Here is an 18,764-nt window from a genome sequence, read left to right on the forward strand (position 1 = left end):
GGTGTCCTAAAGGAAACCACCCAAATTCACACAACTAGGAAGGGAGGAACCAGGATTCCTGCCCTGTTCACTCTAGCTCCAAAGCCCCTGACCTTTGCATCACACTGCAGGCCTCCTGCCCCTGCCCCCTGCCAACTAGATTTAATTTAATTCTATAGAATTCAGTTTAGCAAACACTTCCTGAGCACCTACCAAGCACAGGTCACTCTGCCAGGTGGCAAGGATATAAAGAGGAATAAGACATAAGCATAGGAGAGAGGAACACAAACTCAGTGGCCTCCAGATAAGTGCCCACCTCAGTTCACAGGGCCTGCGAGGGGCTTGATTCCACCTGGACCCAGCCCCTATGCTAATCCAGCCACCAACCTCAAGTTTGGGCCATATTGATGCCCCTCCCACCCATCCCTAAGGAATCCCAACATATCAAAGCTGAAGGGGATCTTAGAATCCAACCAAATCATTTTACAGATAAGGGAAGTAAGGGAAGCTGAGGCCCAGAGAAGGGAGGTATCTTTTCCAGGCTAACACAGCTGCGTAGGGGGAGCGCCAGGGCCAAAGCCCCGGTGTCCTCACTCCGGGTCTGGTGCCCTGAATTCATATGACTCTCCTTTCCTTCACAGCTGGCAAGAAGTTCACATCTGCCACATAGCAGCCGGGGACCCCCACGCCTGCATCCTGGCCATGCACACTTTGCCCCATTTTGCCAGGCCCAGCACCAGCATGGGGTAGGGGGATCAGGCTGAGGACGCTGTTGTGCTGTGCACACTCTTCACAGGCCCAGCCCACACCACCCATCGCCAACCCTCGATTTCTCCTTCTCAGAGGTGTGTGTAGGGGTAGAGACGTTGCCGCGCAGAAAGTCTTCTGCAGCAAAGACGTGGATCCCTAAATAACATTTCCAGATTTTGAATGAGGACAAAGCCCTTCAATCTCGTATCGTTTTTGTTGACGTTACTAGCTTACAGTGTATAAAGCGCTTTCTTTCTAAAACAGCAAGATGAAACAAGCTGAGTTTTATAATACAAGGAAGGGAGAAGCACTGCAGTGGGAGTTCTCAGGCCACACAAAGGCAAGACCCTTCCCCAGGAGTTTGGAAGGCTGACGTTCCCTTTTCTGGTTTGGTCGGGTTTGAGAAATGCCCGCCTCTCCCTTGCGCAAGAGTCTCCCCGCCCAGGTGAAGGCGGGTCTTGTTGCCATGGCGACAGCGCGGTTGGGTTAAGGGGCTGTTCTGGCAGCCAATAGAAGCTAGGAGAGGGCGGGGACAACTGGGTCTTTTGCGGCTGCAGCGGGCTTGTAGGTTCGTGGACGCGGCATTGGGGGAGGGGACGGGGGTCGCGGGGCTATTGGGGGTCCCAGTCCGGCTTAAGACCTCTGGGCGTGGTGGGCACCGGCCTTCGCTGTCGGAGCAGGGGTCCCAGACTCGCACCCAAAAGTTCCCGTCGGGCCCGAGCGGGGAGGAGCTGCGGGGCGGGCAGAGGCGGAGATGGCGGAGGGCGGTGGGACGTGATGCGCGGGTCAGAGCCGGGCCTTGAGAAGGAACTGGAGGCCCCTGGCAGCGGTGTCCCCTCGAGGACCCCTCTGCCGGGCCCACCAGGTGGCCGGCGGAGAGCCGGAGAGTTGGGCGGGAGGGAAGCAGGGTTTGGCGACCAGGTTTAGCAGGCCTTGGAATCCTGGAGCCCAGCCCCCAACCCAATTCCCACTTGGCCGGATGGTTAAGGGCCTAGCGTGCTGGCTGCGGTGTGGCCACCTTCCCCTTCTCCGACTCCGTATCTCTTTTTCCAGGTGTCCGGCTTTGCTGGCCCAGCAAGCCTGATAAGCATGAAGCTCTTATCTTTGGTGGCTGTGGTCGGGTGTTTGCTGGTGCCCCCAGCTGAAGCCAACAAGGTGAGGGAGGTGAGCCTGCAGCACCTGGTCACGACCACCGTGCACGGCCACCCTGTCTACAGGGCTGACTCAGAGGTAGCTAGCTGCTCTTTAAGCCTGCCTCTCACTCACCTATGGGCCATACTTTTTTTAGTGGTCTTCCTTCAGGTTCAAGGCTGCTGGCCTCCCTAAGGATAATGCGGGGGAGGAGTGAGGAAGGGTGGGGCACAGAGCACTGGCTCACTCTGATCAGACAGATCAATGGTGGACTTCCAGCAAGGAAGTTTGGAGAAGTTATCTAAGTTCTCCATACCTTCCTTTGCTTTGGACCAGAAGTATGTTTTGTTTCAGATATTTTTGGATTTGGGAGTATTTGCACATACAAAATGAGCTATCTTGGGGAGGGGACCTAAGTCTAAACCTGAAGTTCGTTTATGTTTCATATATGCTGTATATACATAGCCTGAAGGTAATTTTATACAATATTTTCAATAATTGTGTGCATGAAACAAAGTTTATCTACACTGAACCATCAGAAAGCAAAGGCGTCACTATCTCAGGCACCCATTTGGATAGTCTGGTTGGTTGGCATCACCACCATTCCTGACAATGAATTTATATGCTACCGATAAATATTTTCTTACGTTACACATAAGTTCTTAACGGTAAAAAAATATGATGTACTATTAACACAGTGAAAATAAATGATGTGTTCAGGATAACTAAGCACAGTAGCATCACCAGAATACCTGTATCAGCTGTTAGACACAGCAACATAAGGCTTTCTGTCTCCTGCTGTGATGCTGTGTTTTGATTAAAGGTTACTGTGCACAGTATTTTTTTAGGTGAGAAGTAGTATCTGAAGCAGTAGAGGGACCAGAAAGTGGGTCCTCTAGAGATGAGGAGGCATTCTGCCAGATGGCTTTTAAAAATGTTTTTGCCAGTCACCTGATTCATTAACAAGCTTTTGTCTTAGAAGTCTCTTTGATTTTATAGACTGACACGATTTCTTGTTCTGTTATGAATGCGCTCTCCTGTAGTCTTTCAAGAAGCCCGTCACTCATTTTTACCATGTCTGTAGGTGCTTTTCTGCAATGTTAACATCATCTTTGTGGTCATGTCTGTGCTTAACAAGTTTTAGATTGGGAGCATTTCGAATTTTTGTTTTAGGGATGCTAGTACTACCACCTGTAGTAGCAGTTGTATCTATTACTCTGCTTAGGGAGGATCAAATTACATAACAATGTAAAAATGCCCTGTAAGTGTAAAGTCCTATACAGTTTGAAGTTTCCATTATTCAGGGTGACCCACCTAAGTTCTGGGACTCCTGAGGTAACTTCCATTCTTTAAGGCTACATTCCTATGGAGCTGTTTAGGTAGATCTATGGAACTAAAGATCATCCAGACTTTGAAGTAAGGTTAAGGCTGAGAGTTTGCTTCCATTCTCTCCTCAGAATTCCTAATTAGTAAAGACATTTATGGTGGTATCTCTTACTCATTCCAGAAGGGAAGAACTTTCAAAGGGGTTGCTTGATTATTCCCGCAGAAATGATCCACTTTTTCTTATTCACCCTCGCCCTTTATGTTTCCCCAATCCTACCTAAGAAGTTGGAGAAGGAATGTGGGGAAGAGGGTGGCTGCCAAGTCCACTGGACAGAGGTGCACACACAAGTGTGGGGTCTGGGGTAGAGGACACACACACACACACACACACACACACACACACACACACCCATTTCCCCTCATCCCTCTCCCCACGTTCCTCTAAGTACCTACTTTGGGACTGGCAGGCCTAGACAACTTTCTGTGAGTCTCATTTGCCATCTGGACATTTTTCTGTCTTTAGGACCCGGTGCTGCAGCTTGCTTCCTACAGCGGCAGTCCTTGCTGGATTTGAACTTGGGGATGGAGAAAGCTCAAGAGCATAGATATGGTTCATCTAACAGGATGGGGAACAGAAAGTTGACAACCTTGCTAGAGCCTGAACCCCAGGCAGGGTTTCTGCATACTTGACATGTGCTTTCTTTTCCAGAGTTCTGAAGACATCCGGTGCAAATGCATCTGTCCACCTTATAGAAACATCAGTGGGCACATTTACAACCAGAATGTATCCCAGAAGGACTGGTAAGGCATTACACGCAGGCCCCTGGCTGCTATGCCCAGTTGAAGTTATGGGTGTTTACTAGAGTTCTTGGACCCTGGAGGATAAGCATGCTCTCCCATTCCTATGGAGAGCCTTTCAAAAGAGTAATTATTCATGTCACAGAACCAATTTCATAGTTGTCAGCTGTCTATGGAAACAGGATCCAGGTGTCTGAATTCCAGCTGAGTGGTCCCTGGCTAGAGGAGTGGATTTTGTTGTTTTGCTTTGAATATTGGTCTTTAGTGATGCATACAGAATAGTAGTAGAGAAGTTGGCAAAGGTAGGTGTTCTGACCACATACTGTAGGATACCTAATGCTTTTGCAAAGCTGTGTTACATGTGTTATTCTGTGCCAGTCTTATAGCATCCTTGTAAAGTAGGTGGGATGGATTTTGCTCCCATTTGATAATAGCAGAGACAGAGGCCCAAAGAAATAATTTAGAGTGTTGAATTCATTTCTGGGTACCTCACTTTTAAAAAGAGAAGAATAACCCAGAATTCATTCAGAGAAAGGAGACTAGTGCGGTGAAGGGAAGTTTCAGCATATTGTCCTGGAAGGAATGGTTTAAGGAAGCAAGGAAAGCCTAAAGAGGAGAGGACTTGGGGACGCACGATGATTGATTGAAAGCTGGCATGTTATGGGAGGTGGGACATGTGGGAGCAGGTACTGGTGTGGATCAGTTATGTTCAGTGGGGTTTCTTGGTGTAGAGTTGGGGCCAAGGATAAAAGCTTCGGGGAAACCGACTTAAGCATGAGTTGAGGGAGCATTTCTAATCTAGGCAGTTTTGGGAGCCAGGAAGCTCCGTCCTTGGAGGGCCCCGAGCACAGATGGGCTGAGGTCACTGTAGAAGAGATCAACATCAGATGAGAGGTCCGGGTCAGCGCTGCCTCTCCTGCTTTCTCAAAGCAGATGAGCTTTGAGAAAATACACGTTTCCAGTACCACCACCACCGCTCGATTTTGATTCTTCAAATACGGAGTGAGGGTGAGGGGAGGCAGTAAACTTTCTTTCCTTTGGTGCTTAGGATGCAGTTGATCCAGAACAACACTTGAGAATTTTGAAACTAGTTGAATTTCCAACTCTGAGACTGTCGGTGATTTTCTGAGAGGCAGTCTAGTTAGATAGACAGACTCTGTGTTCCACCTTCCTGACTTCAAATTTAGCTTAGCTGCTTGTTAATTGTGTGACAAATTACTTAATCTCCACTGCACTTTGATCTCCTTATCTATAAATAGTGGCAATATTTTCTGTGTTAAGTATGTACGTGTTTGTGTGTGTGTTGTGTGTGTGTATGCACAGGTCAGTAACTATAGCACTTAGAACAATACCTGGCACACAGTAAATGCTTATATAAATGTTAGCTGATATTAATGTATATTATCATGCCTTACTGGTGGCCACATAGATAGTCATGGTCAAACTTACACCACAGACTGAGAAAACAGGCTCCTCCTGAAGCACTAGCCTTCTACTTAGGAGAATTCCAAGTAACCCCCTTGTATCTTGTGGTTATAGTTCAAATAGCATCAGTAAAAACTTTGATGGGCTGTCTTAGCCCTTCACCAGATAACAAGGCTATATCCCAAACTCCTTATGCAGGCAGACACTTGCAAATTTAGGAACACTCTCTCTGTCCTGGAGCTATAGATGGCCTGAAAACCCAAGGTTGGATGCCTGCAGAGGACGGAGTCCTGTCTAGACCTCTCAGGCTGTAGTTTATCTCCTTCTTCCCCTCAGAAGTCAGAATTAAGGGGCTGCTTGATGAATAGCCTTACATCAGGAACCTCAGGGCAGCTCCATTAAGGGTGGTGGGTGTAAACTGAGGCTGGAGGAAAGACTCCAGGATTCTAGGACCCAGTGACACTGACCTTGACTGGGAGTCATCCTGTGCTTGCCTGGAGCCCCTTAAGGGTAGGGTGGGGCCTTGACATTGATCTGAGTACCTCAGTGCTAGGGTTAGGGGAGGCCAGTTTGAGTGGGTCTTCTGGTCTCTGCCACATTTTCACTTTGCTGTCACGTTGGTCCATGCTAAAGAACACTTGCACCCTTCTCCTTGGTTGTGCAGAGTAAAGCCAGAATCATCTGACATGCGGTCATCAGGTTTAATGGCCAAGCCATGTATGTTCCTGTGTTTACAGGTATCCTGCCATCTAGTGTTGAGAGTTTATAACCATATGTGCATAAAAAGGCAAAAACCCCAGCTTTGCCCCATTGGTGGGTCCAGCAAGGAGATGTGTTATTAGAGACACTCCCAGAGCAGGAAAGCACTTAATAAGTTGGCTAGTTCCTTGCCTTTCAAACTTGTTAAAATAGAACTTCTCTGCAAACAAAATCCGTTTTGGAAACAAAATCTATAAAATATACAGTCGGAATTGCTCTGCCTGAGAGGGAACTGTCCGTCAGCCCCTCCCTGACTACCACCCCACCCTACAGTGGTTCCTGTGGGTCCCAAAAGAGTACAGTTTGAAAGACACTGACCAAGTTCAGTCTCCATTTATAAATGAGGAAACCGAGGCCTGGAGAAGTTAAATAAATTGCCCCCAATCATAGGAGAGTTGGAGACAGCAGAACTATTTCAGCTCCTTATTGCTGTTCCCCTGGGTAGCAAGATCCCACATTGAAGAACTCAGGTCGCCCTTCCAGACTGCCCCTGACACCTTGGCCTTGTGAGAAATCATAGATTCCACTGCAATACTGGTATGACCTTCTAGACCCAGGACCCAGTGTAGCTCAGGTAAGGGAGGAATCTGGAGGCTTGTAGAGACTTCCTGGAGAAGGGAAGATGGCATTGCCTCTGGACAGGAATGGCAGCCAAGTGCCCTGGGTGACCCTGGCCTTGCCCCTTAACCCCTCCCTCCCAGAGGAAGCAGCGTGCAAGGCCTGAAAGCAGTACTTTCAGTTGCAACAGGGGAGATCTGCTCAGAGCAGGGAATAACATGTTGGACACAGAGGTGGAACTGGATCATGAAAGGTTTAGATAAACTCATGTATGCCACATATGGCTTTTTGGGAGAACAGAGTCTTTTAGAGCACATCCCATTCTTATTCCAACACATGATCTTTATATCACACACCCTTGATGCTTCTGCCAGAAACCCAGCCCTGTAGCTCAGAAGGGAGCTGTGCTTGACTGTTGCAGGACTCCTGTCAGAGCTGGAAGGGCCTTTTAAAGATTATCTGCTGCAACCGCTTTATCTCGAGAAGAGAACAGGCCCAGGGTATAGACACTTGGTGGCAGAGCCAGGACAGAGCCCAGGTGCGTTGCAGCATGACACCTGCTTCACCTCTGCACACCTCCAAGGGGTTTGGATTTTTCCATTGGTAGTAATGAAGGTGCGTTCTGTAGAGTTTTTTGCTTTGTCAGTGTGGTCCCTGAACCAAACGGGTTGGAACCATGCTGATCTGAGGAAGGCTGGGAATGAGAGGCCTGAGACAAGCCAGGTACCAGCCCAGGCCCCACTGAGGCTGAGTCAGAAGTAAAGACCTGTGGCTGAGGGTCTAGATTTGGGTTCTGGCCTCACTACCACTATGGAGATGCCGCTTTGCCTCCTAAGCCTCTTTCCCTCCTAAGCCTCTTTCCCTGTTTTTAGATGTGGAACCTGTGATCTTTATCCCACCTTACGCAAGAGTGCTGTTAGATGAAAGTGGGTCTACTCTTCCTTTGGGAATCATGTAGTTACTAAGCCTGCTCTGGCCAGCACCCAGCTAGGTACTGGGAATATGGAGATGTGTAAGACATAACCCTGTGTTCAAGGAACGTACATCTCCTGGGGAGACAGCACGAATAAAGATTGGATTACAATGCAGTGCATTGGCGGGGGGTTGGGGGGAGCTGGCTGTTGTGCACAGGCGGCTAAGCTGAGAGTTAAAAGATGAGGTGGCAAAGCCATGCCCTCCTGGTGAGAGTGTGGGTGTGGCTCCTTCAGAGAGCAGCCTGGCAGATCCGTGTGGCTGGAGGTTGGGAAAGTGGGTGAGGGAGGCGTAGCAAGAGATGGAACTGGAGTGAGGTGGGTTGGGACCCCTGGCAGAGCAATTGAGTTAGCATTGGCCCTAGGGGCTCTGTGGAGGCACTGACTGGGCCTAAGCTGGGGAATGACATGACCAGAGTTGCATTCTGAAAAACCACTTGGCTGCCGTGGGAAGGTAGTATGTGTTAGAAAGGCCAAACTAGAGGCAGGAGGGCAGCGCGGAGGCTGGTGCGGTTGTCCGAGGAAGATAGGATGAGGGCCTCAGCTAAGACACAGCAGTGGAGAGAATAAAGGAGATGGATTCTAGGAATTTTTAGGGAAGTAAAATCGCTGGCCTTTGGTGATTTTACTTAGATGAGAGGAAGGCAGTGTCGATGATTTCCAGGGTTTGACCCGGACAGTGAAGTGGACGGTAGAGGTGTTCTCTCTGCCATTGCAAATGGGGAGCCAGTTTGCAGGAGTAGGGAGTTGAGGGCAGAGGGTGTGCAGGGGCGGGTGTAGAGTTCATGGTCGCTATGGGACATGCAAATAGTGACTCCTGTAGCTCATAGAGGAGAGCGGCCCCGGTTGGAGATTCTGATCTAAGATCCGTCAGCTTCTGAGTTGAACCTTTGGGACAGATGAGCACATGCAGGGAGAACATAGCATGAGATGAGGAAGGCGGCTGGGGGTAGAACTCTGGGAACGTTGATGGTTTTGGAGCCAGCACTGTAGGCAGTTTGGAGAGCTGGTTTTGATGTGTAAGGGGCATGGGCTGTGAGGCTGTGGGTTAGGAAGGGGTTCTGCCAGCCTAATCCTTTATAAGCCCTTGGCCCTCTCTGGGAGCACCCTTCACCTTTGCCTAGCCCCTACCTCTCAGCTCCCCTGGCTACCTGCTTCTCTGGTCTTGAGGCTCTAAGACCTAGTGGCCCTGCCTCGACAGCCCTGTCTCTCTCTGTTGTAGCAACTGCCTGCACGTGGTGGAGCCCATGCCAGTGCCTGGCCATGACGTGGAGGCCTACTGCCTGCTGTGCGAGTGCAGGTACGAGGAGCGCAGCACCACCACCATCAAGGTAACGCCAGGGTCTCAGGAAGCCGGTGGGATTCCCACACGCCATTCTCCAATTGCAGACTGGCCTACACCCACAGTTTTTCACTTTATTCTGGAATGTTCCAATGGCTATGAGACTGGCTTCTAGGCTGGCCTAGTGCAGACACTGGGACCCACATCCCACACCTTCCTGGAGCCAGCTCCCTTCTCTGCTCTCTTTCCAGTAGTTACCATTACAGTGAGAGGGGAGAGCCCTGGGAGAGCTGCTGGAGACTCCTTTTTCCCTGCATTCTTTACAGTTTATTTCGTTCCTCTCCCTTCTTCTATTCATCCAGTAAATCTCTTTTTGGTGCCTGCTATATTCTGGGCAAGATGCTGCCAATGGGGAGGTTGGGCTGCCCTCCTGGAGCTTAGTCTAATTAAGCTTCCAAAGTGACTAAGCTCCTCTAAAAAGCATCAGAGCTGTGGACTAGGGCTGGGTGTTGGGTGCTGGGAGAACATCAGATTGGTTCTTTTGTGTTTTCCTGAACCTTCTTCTCATTGATCATTTGGGTGAATTCAGGAAAGAGATGATAGACACAGTCACCACCATAGACGTCACGAGGTGTCTGTTCATTCCTGCACCAGGCAGAACTTCCCGTGTCTTCTAGAGGCTGTGAAGCCACCCTAGCAGAGACCCTCATGACCCCCAGCCTCCCAGTGCGGCTTCCTAGTCGAGGTTCTAACAATCCTGGGCCAGGCACCTGGCACACACAGTACTCACTGATTACATAGCCATTTCTTTTTTTGTTTGTTTTTTAGAGACTGGGTCTGACTCTGTTGCCTATGCTGTAGTCCAGTGGCACGATCACAGCTCACTGCAGCTCTGACCTCCCAGGCCCATGCAACCCTCCCACCTCAGCCTTCTGATTAGCTAGGACCACAGGTTCACATCACCACACCCAGCTAATTTTTTAAATTTTTGGTAGAGACAGGGTCTCACTGTCTTGCCCAGGCTGGTCTCGAACTCCTGGCCTCAAGCAGTGCTCCAGCCTTGGCTTCCCGAAGTGCTGGGATTATAGGTGTGAGCTCCATGCCTGGCCTAATGTAGCCCTTTCTGTTCCAGTTTGTAGCATTTTTCTGCTTGTCCTTTGAAGAGTCTGTAAATAGCATTGGAAAATAATTCTCATATTTAAAGGCACTGCTGGGTCCTCCATCAGGTTTCTCCTTTCGAGGCACATTTAGGGGGCGGTGGTCTTCACTGCTGTCCTTCCTGCCTATTCCAGGGAGCCCTGTGCTGTAGCTCCTCTGTGTTCTCACCACTCAGGGAAAAAGCAGCTGTCTGTCCTCCACCACTCCCAGCCAGTGCACTGTGCAGACCCAACTCCTTTCATCCTCCCACCTGAGGCAGCCCCTCCTGCAACTGTCTTTCTCCTTCTCTGAACTTGCTCCAGTGGGCCTCACCCTCCAGGGACCAGATGCCTGAGACCTGAAATTCAGAGCCAGATGTCACCGCTGCTCCCTGTTTGGCCGGGAGGGAACTTCCTGGCATGGGGACCTCATCAGATACAACTTCCTAATCCCTCCCATTTCCCCCAGTCCTCCTACCTAGGAGGTTCCCCTTGACTTCAGCCTATTGAAGACCCAGCCTCTGTTCTCCTTCTGCCTTCCTGGGATACAGGTGAGGTCTGATTATTTGCCCTGTTTAAACAGGCGTGAACACGGTGCCCCAATCAGGTGGGACATTGGTCCAGTGGAACTTGGCTATTGGCTGAGCTGGGCACCCAGCTTGAAAGTCCTGAGGTTCTTTTTTTCACTCTTCTTCACAGTCTAGGTAGGGCAGGGCTGAGATCAGAAGCTGGCAATGGCCAGGCGTTGTGGAATTAGGAAAAGCATTTGAGAGGGAGTCAGCAAGTCTGGGTTTGAGTCACACCTCCACCATCTGGTAGCCTTGGGATCACAGGTGATCTAGCCCAGCAGTTCTCAATCAGATGATTACAGCCCCCCCAGGGAGCATTTAGAGGTGGGTGAAGGTGCTTTTGTGGTCCCAATAACAGGTGTATTACCAACACCGTTACAGGGACCATGGATGCTAAATGTCCCACCCAAAATCCCAGAGCACCCACATTGAGAAACATTGAATTTGCCTCATTAAATCTATCTTTTCTGTAAAAACAAAATGACTCCAGCTTGTGAAGCACTGTGTATGTAAGAGATTCGTGGAGTTGTTGTTCTACCCTTGGCTTTCCCCTCCCTGCAGAGGGGCTGATGGGAGGGCAGGCGTGACCTTCACCCCCAGCACACACCTTCTTACCAGCCCTAGCCACTCTGCTTAGGGGCGTGCCATGAGTGGGCCAGCGCGCCCATCCGTCCTGCTCTCCACAGGAGCAATGAGCCCACCAGCCCAGGTTTACTTTTCCTGGCCCCAGCTTTCCAGCCTCTCCACAGCCTGTTCTTCCTTGCTCTTAGTTTCTGATTGCTTTCCACCCTTCATCATGAACTCTTCTACAGCCAGGGAGGCCCTTGTGTTCCCATCTCTACCCCGGGAGCCTCTCAGGGCATCAGGCTCCAGACTTCTTCCTCTGTCATCTGCCTGCTGTCCTGATGCCTGCTGTGCAGACTCCCTCAAGTGAGGACAGAGTGCTTCCTCTGTGGAGTAGGGCCCTCCCTTTCCTTTCTGGGCATGCTTTCCCTCTGAGCCCACGTTGCCTCCAAGTCCTTTCTTAGTGCACCACTTGAGGAGTCACTGCCAGCCGGACACAGATGGCCCAAGACTAGCAACAGATTTCTAGCCCTGGCCCCAGATAATGGTTCATAGGCATGCCGGTCTCTTCCTCAGGTCATCATTGTCATCTACCTGTCCGTGGTGGGTGCCCTGTTGCTCTACATGGCCTTCCTGATGCTGGTGGACCCTCTGATCCGAAAGCCGGATGCATACACTGAGCAACTGCACAATGAGGAGGAGAATGAGGTAAGAGGGCTTTGAGTGCCTAGGCCCTGGGTCCCTGCATGTGCGTCACCAGGGCAAAACTCAGAGGAGCGTCACCTAGGTCCAGGTCCCACCTCCCCAAAATGCTTCAAGTTGCTCTTCTGGTCAGTGTCGTACACATCACCCAGACTCAGCAGGGACCTGCCCTTTGCCCTTCCAGATGAAGCAGGACACCAGGCATCAAGCAGTCTCCATGTACAAGCCGGGGGAGCCATGTCATCCTGCTGCACTGTGCTTCCAGGAAGAGGGGGCGCAGCCAGCCAGAGCCAGTCACACATAGATACACATGATATCCCCCGCGTGCTCAGACATTGGTGACAAGCTGCTGGTGGACTGGATGGCAGCAGGTTAATTTGTTTGTCCAGTGATTCCACAAACATCTGTTGAACACTTGCTCAATGCAAACCAGAGCTCCAGGGTCTGGGGGGAAATGTAGGATTTCAAGAGCGGAAGAGGAATGAGATAGACAGTGGTGCCGGGCAGGGGACATTGCCAAGTATGTGTGAGGAATTTTGAGCGTTGCAAGGATGGGATGTTTGAATAGTGGCAAAGAGACCTGGCCAGTAGATTTAGGTCACATTATTAAAAGTCCCAAATGTCAAGCTAAGGGGGTTTGGCTGTATCTGACAAGGAAAGTGGGGAACCACTGACCCCAGACAGCCTGCAAGGCCTCCAGGAGTTCATGCAATGGTGGGGAGCTGGCAGGGCTTGGACCAGGCCCAGCGCAGTTAACAAGCGCTGTCACCGTCTTCCCATTCATCCTCATACTAAAAAGTTGTGGACACCATGGCGAGGAAACCCAGGGGGACAAGAGGGCTCAGGTGAAGGGCTCTTCGTGGGAGTGAGACGTGGTGTACCTCCATGCTGAGCAGAGTTGTGATGAGCCCTGCACTCCCCAGGTGGTCTAGGGGAATCTTGCCTGAGTGAGGACTGCACAGCCCCGTGTGCCTCGGGCTCCCCCTTTATGCGCTCATGTACCAGCTAGCTGGGTGCACGAGACAGCAGAGCGGGCTGCTTAGAGGCGTGGAGCCAAGGCAGGCGAGGTTGGCTGCTGCTTCCACTCTGAGCTCTGTCCCCAGGGCCTTGCTGCTGGAAGATACTCCTGTTTATTGACTGATGGAGGGATGCCCTGAGTGAACTCATGCGTATGCATAAGGAATATCTAGTGGGGAAGCACCTCAGCTAGGCCTCAGAGAATTAGTTGAAGAAACTGAGAGTCATTTAGCTTAAAGGAAAAGAAAAACAACTAAAGGAGACGCATGATAGCTGCCTTCAGAAGTTTGTAGGAGACAGCTTGGCTTCATCCAGGGACAGAGAGATTTAACACAATATAAGGAGGAGGCTGGGAGTCTTCCTGTAGACAGCGTGGGCTAACTATGGGGTAGGTGGGCTGGGCTCCCTTGCAAGACCATGAGCCAGTTCCTCACCAAAAAGAGGACCCAGGGGCTCAAGTCTAAGTGTGAAGCTGCCTGGGTGATGTGGGTCTGGGCCAGCATGAACAGTGAAGAGAAGGGCAGGTCAGGGAGGGAGCCTGGCTGCTCTCGAGGGCTGTGTTGCCCCACCCTGCGCACGTGCCTGGACTGCTCCCAGTTTGCCCCCAGCCTCCTGCTGACATGAGTTTGGCCGAAGGTGGATCAGAGGGGATGAGCCTCGCCCCATTGGAGCTGGGGCCTGGGAGGTGGTGGCACTGGCAGTTGGGTGGTCTGTGTTCAAGAGGAAACCTCGTGTGCCTACCTGGTTATTAATGTAGAGTAATAGCAGCTCTGATAGGGGAGGAGCATCGCTAATAAACACTCAGCGATTAGGGGTAATGTGGTAATTGCAGTCCTGGCTGGGGTAGTAATTGAGAGATGCAGCCCAATGATTTCCGTGGAATGCATGGCTCTGGGGCATGGCCTTGTTGTGTCTCCTGCCATCCTAGCCAGGGAGCCAGAGGGAGGGCAGCTTGGGGAGAGCAGCTTGCCGTCCCTGGGTATGAACCCAGGTCTCTCTTACCCCCAGGAGACCTGGAGTGCTCCTCATTTGAAGCCTGTTTGTATGAGGGGGCCTTGGGAGGAAGAAGGGCTAGATTTGGTAACCTGTGGCAGGACTGCCTGGGAGGACAGTAGGCTGTGATAGGCTGCAGCACACAGAAGCTGGCGAACCATGCTCCCTCCTGTAGGGGAAGTTGCGGCCCTGGGATGGACAGGATGACATGCCCTCACCTCTCACCTGAGGTTCTAAAAGCTCATAAAAAGTTGTGTTTAATCTCTTTGATACCCTGACCTAGGGTGCAGCCAACTCTCGCTGGTTGTGGCCTGGGGCAGGTAGATCTCATTGGGTGCCCTTGGCTGGGTAAGGAAGTGCCCCCAGTCCCGTTCTTTGGCATCATCTCTCTATCCCCTCACCTCCTGTGATTTTGTGTGGTCTCCAGGTCACAGATGTCTGTGGTTCAGCAACTCTGCTTTTCTCAGTGTATTCAGAAAACCTGCAGGTGGCACAGTGTTGAGATTTGCACAGACCTTATGTCTGCCCTCGGGGGTTTAAGCCCCAAGACGGCCAAAAGCAGGTGAACCAGCAGGAAACGTAAAGGCTGGCAGTAAGATCTGGCTTCATAAGACGGGTGGTCAGCTGAAAAGTCAGGTGCCTTGGGAGGCCCCTCTTTACTAGACAAGGGGTCGGAAAGTTACCCTTCTCTTTGTGTTAGTCTGGGAAGGAAGGCTTCCTGGCAGAGGGGGATTTTCAGTGCCAGCTCAGGGTGGATGGGAGAGTGACCGCTGAACTGCAGGGAGGGTGAACAGGGCATTGGGGCTGGACAGAACCCAAGGAGCTTGTCTTTACAGAGACTGGGGGCCCTAGTCCTGGACGACGAGGGATAATCTACTGCCCCTCTCAGTGCACAGAGGAAAGGGATGTGGGGAAACATGGGGCTGGGGGGCAGGCACTCAGCTGAGCGGCAGCAGCACCTAGGCTGTAGCCATGTCTCTGGGTTTCACCCCAAGAGGAACAAAGTCGGGACATGGCCTCTTGGGTTCCTTGAAAGTTCGCCTAGGCCTGTACAACTCGATGACTTTAGAAGGAAAATTCTCTCTAGGCTCCAGGAGCTTTCAGGCCCTACGCCCCAGGAGTCTGGGACCCAGTTAGGGGTGAGCTCTGGAGGTCAGGGCATTTTTTTCAGGGCTAGGGACCCCTTGGTTCCTTCTCCCCAATTCCTGTGACCAGGAGCTCTCCTGCTCAGGGGGTAAAGAACTGGAAGAGGAAGGGGAGGCCTCCCCCTCAGCCTCAGCCCCGTTCATGGAGGGAGATGAAAGCTTGTCATGTTCCCTTTGAAAGCGCTGGCAGAGCCTCAGTAGGCCCTGATTGCTGGGCGCTGCCTCCCCTGGGATTCCAGCAGCATTAGGCGTAATCCCTGGGCTCAGACGTCCTTTGAAAGGAGGAAGCAAGCATGTTTGCTGGGGCAGAAATGGCAAACAGAGCTGTTTTAGATGTGCAGGTTGGGCCCTCTTTGAAGAGAGACACATGGTTTCTCTGAGGCTGGGGATGTCGCTGCTCACAGCATGGGCCCAAGCTCTGAAGAGGTCTTCAAAGTGCTCACCCTGCTGGGGCAGTGGGTAGAGTTCTGGGCCCCGTTTGGGAGAGAGTATACAGGGAAATCAAGGAAAGGCGATGATGATGATGGGAACTGGAACATGCAGGCACCGGGGAGAAGACTCGGGCCACTGAGGAGCAGTCTCCCCTCCTGTCTGCACATGGGTGGCAGCTGTGTTCTGAGGACCCCAGCCCTGGGAAGCTGACAGTGAAACACGGAACAGACACACTGATGAGGGCAGTCCAGTCGGCCTCCTCCCCTGAGGGCAGAATAGAAAGATGTGCAGTTCAACGGACGCTTCTAGAGCCTCCAGTGGGGCAGCACAGCATTGTGGTTAATCACAGTCCTGGGAGGGGCCGAGCCCTGCCATTTGCTATCCTTGGTGCTAACCTCCTGGTTTAGTTTTCTAAGTCTGGAATACACATAATCATTTTTACCTCAGCATAACTGTTGTGATCGTGTGTGTGGAAGCTTTACAAGTGTTTGCTGGTCCTTAGGAATGCGCTGTTTCAATCATGTGTTAATACTTAAGTAGCATCATGATTGCTGGAGGGAAGCTTGAGGGGCAGCGTGCACAAGGGCCTGAGTGAGGATCACCGCAGGTAGACAGAGGACGCATGGACCAGTGTGGCCAGAGGCTGGGCTGGGGGGTAAGCGGGGAGGTGAGTCTGGGAGTGCCCTTGAATGTCAGGCCCAGCAGGGTTTTATTTGTGAGCAGGTGGGTCCCAGCTGGGGTTTTTGGGCAGGGAAACAGCATGAGTTGGTGTGTCATAGGAAGGTGGCCCTGGCCACAGCGTGCAGGGGTCAGGGAGAGCCTCGCAGCAGAGGTGCAGTGGGACTCAGCAACAGCAGCAAGGATTTGGGTCAAACATGGAAAACTCAGAGAGGCTGTATAGTCCTCTTGCTAAAGGGCTTTGCACTAGGACCATGCTTTGCTGAGTGGCTGGTAAGTGACGAGACCGCCTGGTCATGCTCCTGTGCCTGGGATTGGGGAGGAGGGAGGAGGAGCAGCCAGAGAGAGGAGAGCCGCCTGAGGTGGGGTTCTCACTCTCCCTGCCTCCTTGTCATCAGACTTGGGACAAGTCCAGTGCCGGCTCAGAACCAGTGCTTCTGGGCAGACTGAAGAGGGTTTCATCTGGGACGGCCTGAAGGGCTCAGGGCTAGTTTGATCAGCTGGGGCTTATCCACACAGTTACTTGGGTCCTCCCAGTGCTGGAGAGGAGGGCCTCGCTTGATGTCCTGAGCATTGGTTCCTTTAGAGGTGCTTTGTTCTTGCTCTAGCTGTGGGGAAATATACCAACCTGTCTCTTTGGTTGTCCATGCTGGCTCCCTCTTAGGAGAAACCAGCCAAAGAAGGATCCAGCTGGGTCCTAGGATAAGAGATATACGTACATGGGTTCAAATTCCGACTTGGCCACTAAACAGCCATGCAGCCTTGGGCAGCAAGATGATTCATCTTTCAGAGCCTCAGTTTCTGCAGCTACAATAGGGGATGGTTTTACCCATTTGCCGGTGTTGTAAGCCTGGGAATAATCTGTGTAAAGTGCCTAGCAGAACGCCTGGCACATAGTGGCACTTGTCATAGTCACACTGGTCTGGTCCCCCCGGGGACCTCCTGGGAATCCATCCATGTCCAAGCTCTTTTTCTGATTGGGAGGGGCTCCACCCGCCTCCCCCCCTAACTGCCCTTCTGCTGCCGAGTTAACCGGAGGCCCAGCCTCAGAGGGAGAGGGGAGGAACTGGTGGCATTTCTCCCACTTCCACCCACCATACTTGCTGCAGAGCAAGCAAGGATGAGGCCCCACTCTGGGCTGTCTCTGAAACACATGTGGAGTCTTTAATACCTTTTAATCAGACTATTAGCGATGGAAACTCAGCTTCTCAGTGGCAGCTTTCCCCCACTTAGGAGCTGTTTGTTAAGACTTTACATGAAGGGAAAACAAATGATACTGTGGTAATGTGGTGAATTTCAGCATGTTCCCTTAATGCTCTGCTCTGGGCTCTCCCTGGCTTCCCCTTCTCAAGACGCTCCCCTGAGATGCAGAGCAGTGGAAGGAGGGCAGGGCTAAAGCTGCCCCACCCTTCCAAGCCTAGCACCCCACCCCACACACACACTGGAGCCCTGTCATGAGAAAGACGGTCCCAGAAGGGATGAGATTGGGAATGGAAAGAAGAAGCGAAGGCATTCCAGCCCCCAGAGCCAAGTCCTGGTGGGCCAATAGCTTCCCAGATGGGTCTTTAGTGCCCACCTCATGTAGATGGCCACACTGAGGCAGGACTGGGTGGAGGCTTGGTCTTAGCACTGTGGCCAGCTCAGTCAGCACAGTGAACAGGGAAGGCATGGAACTGGAAGGAGGGGCAGCAGCCATGGCAGTTTTCACAGGCTTTCTCCTGGCAGCCGGCCGCCAGCCTTACTGCCTAGTGGCTTCCAGAGCTAGGCTCTGATATTAGTCATCGCTCCTAGGGAAGAAAGAAACCAAACATTCCTTGAGCCCTAGCTCTGTGACAGCCAGGATAGTAAGTGCTTTATATGTGTGTTATTTGACTTTGCCATACCCATCTACTAATCTTAAACCAGTGTATTTCAAGCAAGCCATTAGGTCATGAAATGAATTTTGTGAGTCATGACCAGGATTTTTAAAAAAATGGAATGGAACAGAGCAAAGAATATCAGAATGCATTACACTAAGTATTGTTTTATGAAACTTCTTTTCACTCTGTATGTGTGTGTGTGCGTGTTAGATAATTTGGTAACTGTAATTCCTAATGACCGTATAGCAGAAAAAAGTCTCAATGACTACATTTACTACATTAAATTGAAGCTTGGAGAAATAAAGTAACTTGTTCAGGGACACACAGCCTCAGAAGTGACTGAGGCCATGTCTCCTTCCCAGCCCCCGCTGTGGATCTGTAGTTCCACCTGGGACGAGGGCCTAGGGGAGTCTGAGGCTGGAAGGAGCAGGTAGTCCCCAGCCCAGGAACAGAACCCAGGGGTCCTAATTCCAAGCTCAGTATGCCCCCTGCCTGACACGGCCACACCTGCCTTTCAGGCGTTGCCTGAGCCTCACCTAGCCTGGCACAGGAAGCCTTCCTCAGGACCTGGGCGGGAGGCTCCCAGAAGGCAGTGTCCATCTCTAACGCAGCTTAGAGAGGAGCACTCACAAGATGAAGTCCTCAGAGCTCTGAGAGGATGATGATGAACCCTCTCCCAGCCTCCTCACT

General features: G+C 51.5%; 1 protein-coding gene across 10 annotated transcripts in view; it reads left to right on the forward strand.

Annotated features, from left to right (window-relative positions):
• Positions 1–18,764, forward strand: part of TMEM9 (transmembrane protein 9) — a 36,801-nt gene that overhangs the window by 15,830 nt on the left and 2,207 nt on the right. For 2 of the 10 annotated variants that reach the window (XM_004028124.5, XM_063709682.1), the window contains exons 2-5: positions 1,783–1,884; positions 3,896–3,987; positions 8,920–9,028; positions 11,825–11,956. In XM_004028124.5, the coding sequence (XP_004028173.3) occupies positions 1,819–1,884; positions 3,896–3,987; positions 8,920–9,028; positions 11,825–11,956 (399 nt within the window). In that variant the 5' untranslated portion in view covers positions 1,783–1,818. Of the gene's footprint in view, positions 1–620; positions 825–1,182; positions 1,595–1,782; positions 1,960–3,895; positions 3,988–8,919; positions 9,029–11,824; positions 11,957–18,764 lie in introns of those variants that run through there. The other 8 variants (XM_055367980.2, XM_004028123.5, XM_004028127.5 and 5 more) reach the window with 8 other exon arrangements.

Source organism: Gorilla gorilla, chromosome 1 (assembly GCF_029281585.2).
Source record: "Gorilla gorilla gorilla isolate KB3781 chromosome 1, NHGRI_mGorGor1-v2.1_pri, whole genome shotgun sequence".
Lineage (NCBI taxonomy): Eukaryota > Metazoa > Chordata > Mammalia > Primates > Hominidae > Gorilla > Gorilla gorilla.